At 43.7% G+C, this 17,314-nt stretch overlaps 1 protein-coding gene across 4 annotated transcripts in view; it reads right to left on the reverse strand.

Annotated features, from left to right (window-relative positions):
• Positions 1–17,314, reverse strand: part of SMAD6 (SMAD family member 6) — a 73,112-nt gene that overhangs the window by 49,301 nt on the left and 6,497 nt on the right. For 2 of the 4 annotated variants that reach the window (XM_005300726.5, XM_005300728.5), the window contains exons 2-3: positions 14,370–14,426; positions 11,723–11,800 (exon numbers count right to left, since the gene is read on the reverse strand). The exons of 1 other annotated variant lie outside the window; for it this stretch is intronic. In XM_005300726.5, the coding sequence (XP_005300783.2) occupies positions 11,723–11,800; positions 14,370–14,426 (135 nt within the window). The remainder of the gene's footprint in view (positions 1–11,722; positions 11,801–14,369; positions 14,427–17,314) is intronic. One more of the 4 variants, XM_005300727.5, reaches the window with a different exon arrangement.

A 17,314-nucleotide genomic window follows, 5' to 3' on the forward strand; every position in this document is an offset into this window, starting at 1 on the left:
TTTTAAATGGAGACAATGGTGATTTTCCATTTTTGTAAAATGCTGTAAGATCTATAGAGAAGTGCAAGCAATATTTATAATAATGGGAAAGGAAGCACAGCCCTGTGGTTAAGGGACTGGGCTGGGACTCAAAAGATCTCGACTCAATTCCCAGCTCTGTGACAGATTTTCTGGGTGACTCTGAAGTGCCTTGGTACCACATCTGTAAAAGTGGGGTAGGAATCCTTTTCTCCTAATCTTCAGCTGTCTTGTCTATTTAGATGTAAGCTCTTCGGGTCAGGGTTTGTACAGCACCTAACGCAACGGGGCCCTGATCGAGGCTTCTAAACACTATTGTATTAGTGCTACCACGGTCACTTACCCTACAAGATGTGTTGTCCACACAGATTCCACTCTTGGTGCACATGCAGCCCCATGCGTGCGAGATCAGATTCTTTTTGAACAGAAATGTCCACGGAGGCCCCGCCCTCTGGGAGCTGTTGCAACTACCGTAGCCTAGGGCATAGGGGGCAGGGCAGCCTCCGGCACCTCTCAGTTCCTTCGCCAATAAAGAATCCCATATGTCAGGCTGCTGAATTAGCACCTCTCAAAGAACCAGGAGTTACTGTAAGGTAAGTAACCATTCTTGCGTCTTCGAGTGACTGTCCATACAGATTCCACGCCTGATGATTAGCAGGCCATAACCCATGCTCAGAGGCAAGTAAGAGGAGTTCTATTTAAATATCAACTGAAGGACCAACCTGCTCTAGGAGCCTGCCACAAGGCATAGCAAGTAGTGAAAGAAGGGACTGAACTCCAGGTCACCGCCCTGTTTATCTCAGTCAATGGGACGATATTCAACGAAGCTGCGGATGCCGCCTGGGTTGAGTTAGACTGAGACCTTTCTGCAACCCCTTGAGATAGTTTTGGCAAGGATATCAGCTGTCCTCTCATTTGTTCTGCAAATGCAACAAACAGTCTAGATGAGGCTCTAACGGACCCAGTCCTGTCTAAATAAAAGTACCAGGCTCTCACCACACCCAGCACTGTGTTGTCGTCATTTGCACTGCACATCCAGAACGTACACAGTTCCAGCTAATGGAGGGTCATCCTCTTGTCTCTCAGCCTGTCCAAGATCGGGAAGTCTGGTACCAGTCCCACAGCTAAATCAGCTACTGCCGAGAACCGTCCGTGCCATCTGCACCCAAGCCACCTTAGTTGTTGGTGCCAATAAAATGGGCATGGATATTTTCAGTGCCACTCAGCGCTGAAGTAGGTTCTGCTGCATGAGCGGCACCAGGGGCAGCACAATCATTGCTACGTGACGCGACCACCTGTGCCGATTTCCAAGTCTCTGCCTTGAGGCTTTTTGATGTTGGAGTTCTGGGGAAGAACTTTTGTCTCCTGCCGGGGGGGGGGGGGGGGGGGGGGGGGGGAGAGGAGAGATCTGTGCATGCCCTGGTCTCTGGAGCATTGCTTCTGATAGCCTTATCCTGGCTCAGCGCACAAGTGGTGGAACAGTGAAGTTACTGAGCATCCTGTGAGCACCGATCATCATCATGGCTCAGCAGGGGGCGGGAAGCCACCAGGGAGTGTAACTGACCAGGGGGTCGGGGGGGTCGGGGGAGTTCTCTCTGGTTGCTTGCCTGGATCGGAAGACATCTGCATTGATCTTTCTCAGAGATGCAGCCTCAGAGATTAAGCCTTTTGTGCGCGTCGAGAGGATGTGCACACTGAACAGCATGCAGGAACGTGCCCTTCTCCTAGGCATGAGAGGCAGGGCGAGTGCCCGTTATTTACGGCATTATTGTGTTGAGGATGGACTAATCTTGAACCCAGGAGACTTAACTTGGGCCATTTGGGGCATATGTTTGGGGGAGTCTATACCTTGCACAAAGGGGTGAAGTCCTAAAGTAACTAGGCAATAGAACGTATCTAGTGAACTGACCACCAACTAACAGTAACTCGGATACTGTAGGGTACTGTCTCATAGCCACCATTGCTAACAAGGAACCGAGAGGTGGTTGAGGCCACTCCACCCTTTATAACCCTGGCTACAGCGGTCGCAAGGGCTCCCAAGAGGCTGGTGTGGCCCCAACAGACACTTGTTCAGAAAGAATCCGGTCTCGCATGCATAGGGCACATGCACACCTACTGTGCAATCCATGTGGAAAATCAGTCGGGGAACTATTATTATCATAGTTTGGCCCTAGGGTACAAAAGCACTGATTAAAGAACCTCCTCCAGGCATGGAAAGTGTCTTTTATTTACCTGTAAAGCACCATGCATGGCTACTGTATGGCCTTATGATAGGTGCGCAGGGAAAAAGATGCCAAGTGGACATGGGTCCTACAATATATAGGTCCATGCCATGGTCTTCCTCCAGCTGCCCCTCTCTGCTCCACTAAAATAAAGGCTGGGAAGAATGCTACTCTTGGCTGAGTTCCCTTTCCAGCCTTTCAGCAAGAAGGATGTGGTGCAAGAGCTCACGGTCTCTGCATATGTGATTGTGATGTCACAGCCAGGGAAATTTGCCCTCATCCCAGCCTGGAAAATGCCCTTCTCAGGAAGCCAGTAGGATTATGTGATTACTTCCTTTTGGCCACGTAAAAGGCAGCCGAGCTGAGAACAACAAACTTTACTTGATGTTAGCAAGAGCTGGAGAATTAACGGATTTCATTATACACAAGTATCGTACTGCATCCACAATGGAATACTCTGAAGGCCCTGCACACTTGACATGCTTATTTCCCACAGGCTACTAACACAGCTCTATTTAGGTTTTATTTCAAAGAGGAGAAGGCTGCGGGTAGGCCCATCGAAATCAGTGGGAATTTTCTCACTGACGTCAACGGGAGAATGCCTTAATTATTCACCTGCAAGTTTTGTGTGAATACTTACAGGCATGCACAAATGACGGCAGACACAAATACAAGGTTTTTTGTTTGTTTGTTTGCTTGTTTTTGCACCCCAATCGGTGATGTGTTGCAATATTTAAATGCAGTACCAACTGTGCACAGGAATTTATCTTCTGCAGTCTGCTATCGATTATAGGGCATATAACATTCAACTTGATCTTGGGAGCTTTTCCTTCCCTTTGCAAATCATACACCAGCTTATATTCGTTAAGTCCAATGGTTCCAGCAGCATATTAACTTGGCGCTAGTGGACCATCCTATATTATATTATATTCCTTATTCCTACACTAATATAATGGGCTCTCTTTCTATGTTACTAAAAGTCAACCAAGCCGCACAGTCTATTGCTGTCTTTTCAGCCTTCTCTTAAAAAACAAATTTCATTCATAAAGTTATCATCTAGGCCACCTACAGAGGCAAGTACAATTCTAAACCCAATCCAGACGCCCATCAGTGTCTTCCCTTAAACCTGTTGGCTTTTGGTGTATTTAATGTCGATCCAGAAAGACTTTAAACTTTTGCTGTAAAATAAACTACAACACCTGGATTTCCCTGCCACCTGCGTGTTCCAAAATATTATACATGCCATATCACAGACTTTCCATAACTTTCCTTTTAAAGATTAATTAGTTATCTGAACAGTGATTCACCTTGTTGTATGTAAATGTTGGTTTTGATGTCAATTCCAGACATGGTAAAAAATTTTGTATTAACAAAAACAAAGTGAAGGTACCTTACTGTTGTGGGTTGGGTTTTTTCAACTTACTGGGAAATGATATTGCTCAATCATGCTCTGTGATTTTAATTTAAAGGTTTATAGAGCTCAATGGGCCATATGGGGAAAGAAGCCAAGAATTATTTTCTAAAGTAAACTGGAAAATAGATGCACTTTATTTCCCGTTGGCAAACTAGGACTATGGAGGGAAAATATTTAATATAAAAACATCTGACAAAGCACCTCCAGGATGTATTTTTTTGCATCAAAGAAGTAGCTCTTGGCAACGAACACGCTACCCTGACAAGAAAACTTTTTAGCCGAGCCCTGATTGTTATAGACTGCTCAAAGTGAGGAGACATGCCAACTAACCTGAAGTTAAATATGAAAGAAAAAGGAAAAACATTACAGGCGCAAATAAACATCTGTCTACGATTAACCTGGTCGCACAGACATGCACTGGCTTTTTCAAAACGAACTCGGTGTCTTTTAAAAAATGATGCAATAATTTTACTATTTAAGACCCTGATCCTCCAAATGCAGATGACCCATGGAGCCCCAGTGAAATCAAAGGGGCCCTGAGCACAGCAGGCTGTCGTACGTGGTAAATTGCAGGATCAAGGCCTAACGCAGGGAGTAGTGACTGTTGCCTACACAAAGTAATGGAGAGCCTGGTGCAACAAATGATTTAGTCTATTGCCACAATCCCAAATACAGAGCGAAACGACAGCAAGAGGCGGAACCAAACTACAGAAACAAATGTTTCACCCCCAACAAAAAATTCGCTCCCGGTTTAATTTATGTGAAAAATAATATCGGGTTTTCTATTAACAGATAATTTCACAATCTCTCTTCAAACCTGGAAAGGTTAATGTTTGCCCAGTTTCCACACACACCCGCCTCACATATTTAGAGGCTTTTCTTTTTTTCATATTCCTAACAGAGGAGATCTTCATAAATTTCCTTCTTAGCACAAGTCCTGGCAGTCTTTTGGGAGGGGTGGGGGGTGAAACGGGGGTATTCATTTCTCCAGTCAGTTGGGACTCAAAATATGTTCTCTTACGTTCATCTTCAATGCTTGCTGAAAGCAGAAAATACCATGCCCATTGCTTTGTGCTGAAGGAATTGCCGGAGTATTGTTTTGAGTTGCAATTCAGGGGCGTATTCCTTCTTGATCACTAGGACAATTCCATTTCTACAGCCTCCCTCCTTCTGCTGCCCCATTCGCACACCCACCTACGTGTCACCCCCATCCTCAAACAAATGCACTGATTTCCCAGCCGTTGACAGGGCTACATCAAAACCGCCCTCATTGTATTTAAAAACCCTCCACGGATTTCCTCCAAGCTGCTTCATAACCAGTCTCTCTCCATTCCATTCCTTCTTCCTCTGCTAGGTTAGCACTGGCCTCCCCTCTCTGTCCCTCCACATTAGTGCAGGGTGAATAATTTGTAACAAACCATTTATTTGACAACTCTCACCTCTTCTCGTTGGGAGCCGTCTGCAAACAGAGCTGTATTTTCTAGACTCTACCCCTTATTCAAAATGTTCATTAATTTCCACAAATAATTCTTTGTCTGGTGCGAGCATTTGATACTCGAGCTGGTCAGAGCCGAGGCAGGGAGGCCACATGGTGAGCTTTCTGCGCCCTCGAATAAGGATTCTGATGTGAACAGCCATGATCCCAAAGCTGAAATCTGTTTTTCACTAATATGCTCACAGTACTAACAGTCACCGTTTCAGATACACCTTCCCGCCAGCACACTCAACGTCTCTGGGGCGCAAACTCATCGGGGTGGGAACGCAGCAGAAGTGAGTAATTCTAAAACCCGGATGAACACTTGCGGAAAATTTTCTGTTGCATTTGCCCTGCTCTGCTCCACAACATCTGCCATCATTAGCGCGAGAGCCTTCTCCTTTTCAGCTCCTGCCACTTGCAGCTGGCTTCCCTGTCTATCTCCCCATCCGCCGCCTCTCCATTCCATTACAATTCTCGGCCCATAACTCGTCTTTTCTCCCGTTCCTGTAGCTCTGATCTTCCCCTCTTTGCTTTTACGCAGGATTTAACTCAAAATCGCTTTGACGTATTGTACTTGACACTGCAAGGTGCTTAGTGCCTCCTGAGTCAGAATATTGACCCCAAAAGTCCACAAAGGAATACTCACCCCACAGGAGCTTGAGGGTGCGCAACATTTTGCAGGATGGGGCTCAGAGGTTATGCAGGATGGCCTGGTACAAAATAAAACTGAATTGCATTGCATCAGTATGCATCGTTACACACACACACACACACACACACACCTACCTACCTACCTACGAAGGGAATAAAGTTTCCCTTTGGACAATATTGACACCCAGGGTTAGCACTTTGCAGCAAACACTCGATTCTCAAAGGAATTTCCATAAGCACCACGCAAAGATTTATACAGGCCCCGATTAAGAGAGAAATAACGAACAGGCACGAAGCGACACATGAGACAAGTTGTGGGGACTAGCTGCTCATGTTGAGAGAAAATGACCTTCACAGAAGCTTGGCACTGACTCTTGCATGGAACTGGGCACCACCCATTACTCTCTGAACAGTTTCCATGGAGGCACACAGACCGATCTCCGTCTGGCATAGTGTGCGCACACTGGGCTAAATGTCCCATGGCCCCCTGCACAGGAGTGAATTTCACCCATAGTTACTGCAAAGCTGATGCCAGCCTGTTTCTGCATCTAATATTTATGCCCTTCTACTGTTGTTCCAAACGGAATCTAGCATTCCAATACCTCTGCTTGCTCTTGATGCCCCAAAGGGCAGATAACTGCTCCAGGCTCTAGTCTACCAGAAATAATAATGAAGACAATAATATTGTTCACCTTTCACCCAAGCAGATCAATGTTTTCAAATCATTAATGAACATATGAGGTCCCTGTGAAGTATACGTTATTAGCCCAATTTTATAGATTAAGAAACTGAGGCATGGAAAAGTGAAAGGGAATTTGTGAGTCACTGACAGCACCAGGAATAAAAACCAGGAGTCCTGGTCCTCCCAACCCCAGGCTCTACCCACTAGATGACATTTGCTAGCCTGGGAAGCCAAATTAAAGCTTAAAAAGGACTGAAATGCCAGAAGACCCAAGCACCACGATCCACTGAACTGGGCTCAGAGCCTCTGAATGGGGATATTCATATGGAGATGATGGAGGGGACAATGCTCAGCTCCTAGGAGTGGGAGTGGGGTTTTGTTATGTGACCACGCTAGGTGCACGTCATCAAGCTGATTGGCTCCATTCAACGCACTGGGGAAAGAACGGGGATCTGCTGAGTACGCAGAGTAAGCTCCAAATGGGACCCATCTTGAGTGGTACCTGAGCATTTGGAAGCCTGCTGACGCTCCTGCAAGTTACAGATGCTCAGCCTCATTCAGGATTTGGGCCATTGGGAACGTAGTCAGATGATGGAATGAGAACTGAGTGACAGATGGGCCCGTTAGAAACTCAGATTTGCTGTTGAAATGCTAGAGATGCACAGCTCTAAGAGAAGACTGGAAAACTGCAGCATGCACAATACTAGGATAATACCCCCAACAGCCACTACTCTTCATACTGCAAATAGCATACAACCGTCCAGACTCCAGGAGGAGTTGACACCCCCACTAAATTAGAACGGAGGGTCACTGTTCACATGAATTTATTACAGCTGGCTAGCTGGACAGACATTGCGCTGATGTCCAGCCTGCTGTGTGCTTGGGAGTGGACAGTAATGAAATGCCAGGCTATGGGGTTTTGAAAAGCTGGCTGTACAGGAGACGTCATCCCTCAGTGCTCAGGGACCTAGGAAGGGGAGCAAATTCCATTGCCCCCTGGACCATCCTACACAGCGCCTACTGCAAGGCACGGCTCCCATCTGCTTGAGCATGTCACGGCAGTAAAGAACCAGTTTCCACAACAGCGCAGCCCTCTAAATGCTAAGCAAGTCTAACGGGTACAGCAGCTTCTTGGCATTTCAAACAGGAGCCAACTGTCTGGGAAAAAAATTACTACTAATGTTCCATCAATGATGAGTCACGGGGCTGAGGTTTTGATTTTGGACTGTTGGTGTTTTTTGTCCTTTGAACTAGCAGGCCCCCACCTTCTCCCCGTGGGACTGCAGGAGCCCAGGGGTGAACATCGCAGCACTGCAGACCCAGTCTGGAGGTTTGCTCTCTGCAGTCAGCTAGGGTGAGATGCGGCTCAGTTCCGATGCAGAGGGTTGCATGCACAAGTGCAAGATAAATAGTAGTGAGCAGGGCATTCATGAGAGTACGGCTGCACAGTTGCCAAGCTCCCCATGACTAGTAGCAGGAGAGCAAGTCTGGGGGGGGGGGGAAGAAGCCTGAGAAAAAAGCACTGTCACGCCCATCATTTTCCTGCCCTTTGACTTGCAAGTAAGGGAGTGGGGAAGGAGAGCGTCGTCTGCTGAGTACGGAAGATTGCACGTTGTTTGAGTTTGACTTCACTTGTGTTCATACTTAGCATCCGCTCACACGTGCACTGGAGCATGAGCAGCCAACACACCCTGCCGTGTATCACATAACGATCACGGCCCACACTGAGCGGTTCTACTAGCAACACTTAGGTCATTCTTACCAACGTTCTGACCTGGCCCATCACTGGACCAACCACACGCCCCTTCTCACGACTGAGCCGTGTCACTCTGCACGTGCGTGCATGCGTGCAGATAAGGACTTGATTCTGAAAAGCGCTGAGCACTCTGGTTCTGCTCCAAGAAGGCACTTAAGCATATGCTTAATTTAAGCATGTGTACAAGTCTCTCTGATGTTCTCAGGCCACTGCAGGATCGAGACCTCCTTGTCCTGTCCCCCCACCCCCTTAAACACAGGCCTACAACAATCAGCAGTAATAATATATAGCAGGGGAAATAACTCCAACGAGGAAAATATGTGACCTCTCTTTATACTCCCTAACCCTAAATCTGCTGCTGCTTGAACTAAGAGACTGGAGACTTTGGAACCAAACATTCGTATTTGCCTTTTCTGAGCAATCCTAATCTTCAAAACCTGTCATATCTTATCAAGAAACCAGAAGCAGCAGCCCAGGCTCCAGACTACGCTGTCTTTACAGGTTGCTTGCTCATGGGAGAGTACACTTGGCACAGCGTTATCCCGGAATAAAAGATTTACTTTACTGACCAAAATGTTTTAAGTCCCAGCTGAGGGAGGGTCCAGGGATTCCACTGTTGTGTGCATTTGCATTAACATTCTGCACAATACATTTAAGAAGCTTTCCTTTATACCTTGATAAATGTCTATGTTTTTTCCAGTGCAATCTTAAGAAGGCTTTTGATAAAGAGAAAAGATAAGATTAGCTTTTGGATGTCCTTTTCCGGGCCATGATTAAGCCACCCATACTTTGCAATTTTCATAGTGGATTTGCTGGTTCATTAGAGACTTTTCAAGATTCCTAGGATCAATACTGTGCTCGTGAAAATAAGGCCAAGTTCAAAAGGAGAGGGGTTTTGTTTTGTTTTACAGAGATAACCATTTGACTTCTTGCTAAAACTTCCTGGCTAGAAGTTCATCAGCTAAACTAACAACAGTGAAGAATGGACCTCTTTGTTACCCAGAAACTGAATTTTGTGGTTTTAGTAGGAAAAGCATTTTTGGTGATCAAAGCTAAAGTAAAAAAATAGTAGTGGCTTGATGCTAGATCCAAAGTTTTCTTATTTTTGGAACAGGAGTTAAATGCACACTTCAGTTTCTTAGATACATGGAGAAGGCACGGCAGACATAAGTTTTATATATCATTGCATATATGTAAGTTGCACCATAAACTAAACAGAACAAAATATGGCACTTACATTGTTCTAAGTTACGTTTTTCACTTCCTGGTTGACAACACGCATGGGTTAACTTCAATGAAACTCTTATCCTCTATCTGTGATCATGGCCACTGGGAGAAAATAAATCACCTAGCCCCAGACTCTTATTAAGAGTTGTACCATTTGAAACTACACAGTGGGAGAGAAGTATCCAATTTCAGTGCAACCCTGGTCACGTTATCATTATGTTGTTCAAGTAAAAGCTAAAATATCTCTTCTACTTCCCGACGTCCAACTCAGATAACACAGTAACTAAACCAACACCATCCATAGGAGCTCTGTTTCTAAAATTAACGGTTATTATCCAATTGCCATAAAAGCTAGGGACATCGGAAGCATTATGAACTTGTACACCGCACAAGGAATTTGTTAGAAATTGCAAACATATATTTATTACAATGAAACTCAAACCAATCCCAACTCCCCGCTCTCAAGTTTTCCCCTGCTATGGACAATTGACAACAGGCACATTGGATTCAGTATGTCAAAACACCAAGATGTATTCAACTGGACCAAAAGAATCCTAATGGGCAATGAAAATGAAAAATGTATAAGGGAGACGTGCTCTACCAACACCAGGTACCTCTTCAAAATGCCATGTGGTATGGAACTATTTAAACGGCCTAAGAAATACATCGCTCTCCCAAAGCTTGTGATAAACTCTTTGACGAGATAAAAGGAGTAGGGCGAAGAGGCAGTCTCCTGACATTATTTATACAGGCAACAGCACCTCAACTGATATTTTGATTCTTCAGTCCTCTAGGGGGAGCCATAATTCTCTGATGATCTTTAAGCAGGTCTGTCATCCCAATAACCAGCAAAAGCGGGATTAGGAAAACAAAGGGACAAGAAAGCTCATACCTTTTGGTGTATTTAAAAATTGAGCCTTGCCAACCTGAGCTAGCCTTGTCACTGAACGAAACAAACAAGACTAATCTCGAATACTGCACTACATGTGAGCGGCATTAACAGCCACTACCAAAACTAATTAAAAGTAGCGGTATCTTTCAGATATGTAATGGTTCAGGTGTGATAAAACAGCACTAACTAGGCAAAGGAGCCAAAAGGACTAGATCAGCAGCTCCCAGGCTTTATTGGTTCATGAACCACTGTTTTAAAAACGGCTGTGAATGGATGGAACATCAAGCTCACGTATCATTATGGTTTGGGAACCCCTGCACTAGAGGATATACCGCATAAGGCAATCACAGGCTGGCCAAGGAATGGGCAAGTTGACCTAACAGACATGAATTCTATGATTCTGTGAACTGTTACAAAAGAACGCTCAAAGGACGCTCACTTCGTCAGTGCATGTGCCATTGGTAGAACATGAAAGGTTCACCAGCCATTCCGCCAACATTTTATCCCTGCTGCCTGAGGTTCACCATCAACTGTAATACGTCATCGTTGGCATAAAAACTAGGTTTGAGCCTGTGAACAGTGCTCTTCCACCCCAAATGTACAAGCTGAAAGAATAGTTCGGCCCACCACTCCGCTGCAGTAAGTGGAGTTACACCAGGGATGAATTACATGGAATTGCACCCTAGTTCCTGTCCAAAGCAGCTTACAATCTAAGTCTCCAAGCCTACAAGTCTTGCCAGCAAGACAACCTCTCGGCCTATGGCCTACGTGAAGCCCTGTTAAAATCAATGAGGTTCCGTACAGTTGGTGGGGAGCCAATTCCAGAAGAAGGGCCTATGGGCCTGATTTTGCAAACTCTTGCTCACTGGCTTCAACAGGACTGTATGGGATAGTAAATTCTGCTCACCTGAGCAAGCACACTAAATCCTGAACACAACAGTTAATTCATGCTGTAAATATTCACCAGGGATAGTATAAAAAACTCCATTAAATCTGAACTGCCCGTTCATTCTTTTTATTATAAAATATCTGGCGCTTAGAGACCATTCTTAACTCCCCCTCCTGTGTCAAGGTTTGAGTAGGATCTTTTAACAGTGGGTGATTTTATCACCCTCCAGAGTAGGAATGGAGTTCCTGCCCTAACTCCAAATCTCCTTGCTTTTCCAAGCGTGCATCAGACAATTAACAACATTTTAATACAGCTTGGAGTTTGCGAATAGCTCTATTCAACCAACCAACTTGAGCAGCCCCTTCGATTTTTTTCTGTTTTCCCTGAGAATCTCACATACAGAACTACATTTAATTCTGCTTTTCTGCTAAAACCAGCAAGTACAGCTCCAACACAATAACCATTCAACTGCTGATGTGTTAACGTCTGCCAACCTGAGAATTCTCCCGGGGTGGTGTTTGGTGAGTTAGTAGCCTCTGTTTCAGTGTAAGACAACGTGGAATCTGATAGATCTGGAAAACAGAAGGAGAACATTTAGTACTTTTGTGCCACAAGCGCTGTGCACCCGCTCACGGACATACTGTGCCACTTTGCCTGCCCACACCTTCCAGAGTGAAACTACTGCTGACCCAGGGCGGAAAGTAAGTGCTTTACTTCTCTTCTCTGACAGGCAAAAATGAAAAGTTTCAATTGCTTCGACCACAAAAATAACTACAGTTCAGTTGATTAAACAAGTAGAAACTTGGTGCGTACTGGATAAAGTTACGTTAAGCCTCTAAACAATTCATAGTTACTATACTTAATTATCACCATTAAAATTCTTGAAGCTGTTTATTCTTGCTTCTTTCCTTCCTTCCTCTTTGCTGAAGCTAAGGAAACTTTGTTTTAACAAGTTAAGAGTCCTTGTTATTCTCTCTTGCTTACCCCTTTAATTAAGCGCTCAAAAGTTTGCTCACAGATTATTTTTTCAGTCAAATAAACCCATGAAGTACATCTCACTGTTTTCCATACCTGCAGCACAAGTAGCTTCTAAAAGGAATTAATTTTGAGCTTATTTTTCTTATGTAATGTAAGCTTAGACGACCAGTCCTTTCATTTTCCGGGACACTCTTATGGCTGGACCTCTGGTGTGACCCATTAGCCATGACGCATACTATCCTCAACTGCAAAAAACACTGTGAGTTACTTCTCTGGGTGAGGTTGTGCCTCTCAGCAAGGGGTGGCAAATGCACTGCACCACCCCAAGTGTAGTCCCAGGAAGCACTGTGATTCAAACACCCTGCCAGGACACAGCTCCCTCCCGAATTCCCTTGCTCTGGGGGTTAGTAATTTGCTGCTGGCCCAGACCATCAGCGAATTATGAAACTTCCCACCAGCACCCCTCCCTGCCTACCTGCCCCAGGATGTAGAGTAGTGGTGGGCATCCTGCGGCCCCTCAGGATAATCCGCTGGCGGGCCGTGTGCGGCCTGTGGGCTGCAGGTTGCCCACCACTGATGTAGAGAGTACCAGGCACACAACACCCATGTGTTCCTGCACAGCCTGGCCCAAGGTCTGAATAGCCTGAGCAAAGGGTGTAAAGGAAGTTCTCCTTTCCCATTAGGCCTCTGCATAGTTGCACTGTGCACGCCATGGTCCAGCCTTTGGCTTTTGTAGGGATTTTTTTGGTTGCTCAGTTTTCTTGTTAGCTTGTTCTGGGGTTTTTAGAAAAGATCAAAGGCGCCATTTTGAAATCTTTACTCAGTCCTTTGGGTCTGACTCTACCTCCTGTATGACCCCACAATTCCCAGTCTGGTGTTCCTGGGTGCACCTCTCCAAATCCCTTTGAGACCTCAGAGTAATGTATTTGCCAAGTGTGTCCTTATCTATTTGGCAAATACTGAATGTTTCCTCATCCCGCCCGCCCTGTGATTCTAACAGCTCTGTGATGAACATGTCTCTCTCTTTGTGTACTTCCTCTTTTGTGAACCAGCATTACTGACCATGGGAGAACTGGAGAAGTAAGATACCACTCAAAGTGACTATCACTGGAAGAATCTGGCCCATTGCCTACAGAGTCTCTCAAAAAAAACACATCAAACTTCCCCCCTTTGAGGTGCACTTGTTACTTCCTATTTACCTGGATACCGTGAAAGCCAGGGCAGAATTTGGCACAGCGTCTACTAAGGGAATATATGCTTTGGAAGGCATTCGCTATTGAATTTTGCCAATTTTAAAGTAGGTCACATTTTATGCTTCACTGTGACCAGATTTATTTCAATGAAACTTTTAAAAGTCGGAATAATTCATTGGAAAAAATTAAATTCCATTCAAATGTTTTACAGTATGGAGCTTAAAGAGCTCGTGTCTCAGTTTAATAAACACTATACTTATAATGCTTAACTCTTACGTAGCACTCTTTGTCTTGAAATCTTAAAGAACTTTACAGTGAAAGTATAATCTTCCCTATTTTACAGGGTGATAGGCCCCAGGTAAGAGAAGCAGGACAGTTACAGAGCTGGGGATAAGTATCAGAGGGGTAGCCGTGTTAGTCTGGCTAACAGAGGGTCCTGTAGCACCTTTAAGACTAACAGAAGTATTGGGAGCATAAGCTTTCGTGGGTAAGAACCTCACTTCTTCAGATGCAAGTAATGGAAATTTCCAGAGGCAGGTATAAATCAGTATGGAGAGCTGGGGATAGATCCCAGGAGTTCTGACCCCCACTCCAGTCTGCAATTCAATCTAGTATCCAATAAAAAAATTAAGTCTGATAACCAGTCATTACATCTTCATTAATAATGACAGTGTTTCACCTGAATGCAGATTATTCTGAAAAATACAGATGTACCAAAGAATGTGTGTTAATATATAAAACCATTGGTAATAAAGATATGATCAAAAACATACAGATTATTTTATTTTTATTCATGTATGTCTGATAACTTGTCAGCTGATGCTTGTTCAGAATTAGTGATGACCTCCACGTTCCTACATTTTGACATTTGCCTGACACACCAGGCTGGAAATGACCCCAGTAGAAAACAATACAACATTTTGGTTATGAACTGTGAATGTCCTAGAGTTTGTAAAGAGAAAATACTTACCCAGTGGCTTTTGCTCGTCATGAGGAGACAGCCGAGAATAAGGAGGCGGGGGAGACTCTGGAAAAACAAGACCTCATATTAGTGCTATATCAAGTTAAAAGTTCAAACCCTCAAGTTTTCCCTCCTAGGAAGTAATATTTTGGTGGTAAGGTAAATCCCCATTCATAACATGGCAGAAAAGTCATATGCAAATAACTCTTGGCCAAGATATTTCAAAAGCAGCTGGTGATTTTTGGTGCCCAATTTAACACACCTGTAAGCGGTTTCCAAAAGCGCTGAGCACCCACCCTCTGGAAATCAGGCTCCTTTACATTAGGGCATCTCCAAAAATCCAGTTACCCAAAATCATCAGTCCCTTTTGAAAAGCTTGGCTTTTATCAACTGGTCATCTGTCTAAAATAGTCCTGTTTCAAAACATAAACATGGGTTTAACAAGAATTCGCTGGATATTGTGTCAGAGAGTAAGAAACTGAATAGCATAAATAAAAAGACACTATCTTAGGACATAAAAGAAAACATTATGATCCAGATTCTGATCTCATTCACACCAACGTAAATCCAGTAAACCCAATTAAGCAACTTAGGTCTGTCCCTATAACTTCCTAGATAGAATAAAAGGTCAGTAGTAATAGCCTACCATAATGGCATGTTATCCAATCTAGCAACACTACACCAGCCTTGAATCAACAAAGTACTTAAGCATGTGCTTAGCTTTAAACAGGAGTAGGTCTACTGACCGTTGACTTAAAGTTGAGCATGTGCTTAAATGCTTCTTTGAATCCGGGCCACCTACATAGCTCTTGGACCACTTACATAGATAAGGACTACTCAAGAAAATAATGGTTGTACGATAATGCCCTTTAATTGGTCAGACTTTTCTTTCATTGATCAGGCTTGAATAATGAGAGTATAGCAGTAGGAATATTCTACCTACCACCTGACCAAGATGGTGACAGTGACTGTGAAATGCTCAGAAAGATTAGAGAGGCTACAAAAAGAAAACCCAATGATGGGGGATTTCAACTATCTCCGTATTGACCGAATGAAGAGAGGACATTTTTAGACACATTAATGATTGCTTTTTGGAGCAGCTAGTTCTGGAACCCACGAGAGGAGAGGCAATTCTTGATTCCGTCCTAAGTGGCACACAGGATGTGGTCCAGGAGATGAATATAGCTGAACCTCATGGTAATAGCAACCCCATAATGTAATTAAATTTAACATCTTTGTAGGGAGGAAAATAGCAAAGAAACACACCACATTTAACTTCAAAAGGGGGAACTACACAAAAACAAGGAGGCTAGTTAAAAAGAAATTAAAAGGAACCGTCACAGGTGTGAAATGCCTGCAAACTGCATGGACCTTTTTAAAAAACACCATAAGAGAGTCAAACTATATTGTATACCCCAAATTAAAAAAAACGGAGGACCACAAAAATTGCTACCATGGCTAAACAACAGAGTAGAAAAAATTCTTTTAAAAATTGGAAGACAAAAAAAAATTATTTTAAAAATTGGAAGTCATATCCTACTGAGGAAAATACAAAGGGACATAAACTCTGGCAAGTAAAGTGTAAAAGTATAATCAGACAGGCCAAAAAGAATTTGAAGAGCAGCTAGCAAAAGACATAAAAACTAACAGCAAAATTGTTTTTAAGTACGTCAGAATCAGGAAGCCTGCCAAACAATCAGTGGGGGCCACTGGAAGATGAAGTGCTAAAGGAGCACTCAAGGAAGACAAGGCCATTGCAGAGAAGCTAAATGAATTCTTTACACCGCAGAGGATGTGAGGGAGATTCCCACACCTGAGCCTCTCTTTTTAGGTGACAAATCGAGTAACTGTCCCAGACTAAGGTGTCAATAGAGGAAGTTTTGAAACAAATTGATCCATTAAACAGTAGTAAGTCAACACAGCCAGATGGAATTCACCCAAGAGTTCTGAAGGAATTCAGACATGAAATCACAGAATTATTAACTGTGGTATTTAACCTATCACTTAAATCAGCCTTTGTACCAGATGATTGGCGGACAGTTAATGTAATGCCGATTTTTTTAAAAGGCACCAGAGGCGATCCTGACAATTAAAGGCTGGTAAGCCTAACTTCAGTACCAGGCAAATTGATTGAAACTATAGTAAAGAACAGAATTGTCACACACTTAGGTGAACACAATTTGTTGGAGAAGAGTCAGCATGGCTTTTATAAAAGGAACTCATGGCTTGCCAATCTATTTGAATTCTTTGAGGGGGTCAACAAACATGTGGACAAGTGTGATCCAGTAGATATAGTGTACTTGGACCTTTAGAAAGGTTTTGACAAGGTCCTTCACAAAAGGCTCTTAAACAAAGTAAGCAGTCATGGGAGAAGAGGGAAGGTCCTCTCATGGATCAGTAACTTGTTAAAAGATACAAAAGAAAGGGTGGGAATAAATGGTCAGTTTTCACAGTGGAGAGAAGTAAATAGTATTGTCCCCCAAGGATCTGCAGTGGGACCAGTGCTGTTCAACATATTCATAAGTGATCTGGAAAAAAGGGTAAACAATGAGGTCACAAAGTTTGCAGATAATACAAAATTACTCGAGATAGTTAGGTCCAAAGCAGACTGCAAAGAATTACAAAGGGATCTCATAAAACTGAGTGACTGGGGCAACAAAATGGCAGATGAAATTCAGTGTTGATAAATGCAAAGTAATGCACATTGGAAAACATAATCCCAACTATACAGACAAAAGGATGGGGTTTAAACTAGGTGTTACCGCTCAAGAAAGATCTTGGCGTGATTGTGGGTAGTTCTCTGGAAACATCCACTCAATGTGCAGCAGCAATCAAAAAAGCGAACAGAATGTGAGGAACCATTAGGAAGGGGATAGAAAATATCATAATGACATTATATAAATCCATGGTACATCCACCCCTTGAATACTGCGTGCAGTTCTGGTCAATCCATC

Source organism: Chrysemys picta, chromosome 10, assembly GCF_011386835.1.
Source record: "Chrysemys picta bellii isolate R12L10 chromosome 10, ASM1138683v2, whole genome shotgun sequence".
Classification (NCBI taxonomy): domain Eukaryota; kingdom Metazoa; phylum Chordata; order Testudines; family Emydidae; genus Chrysemys; species Chrysemys picta.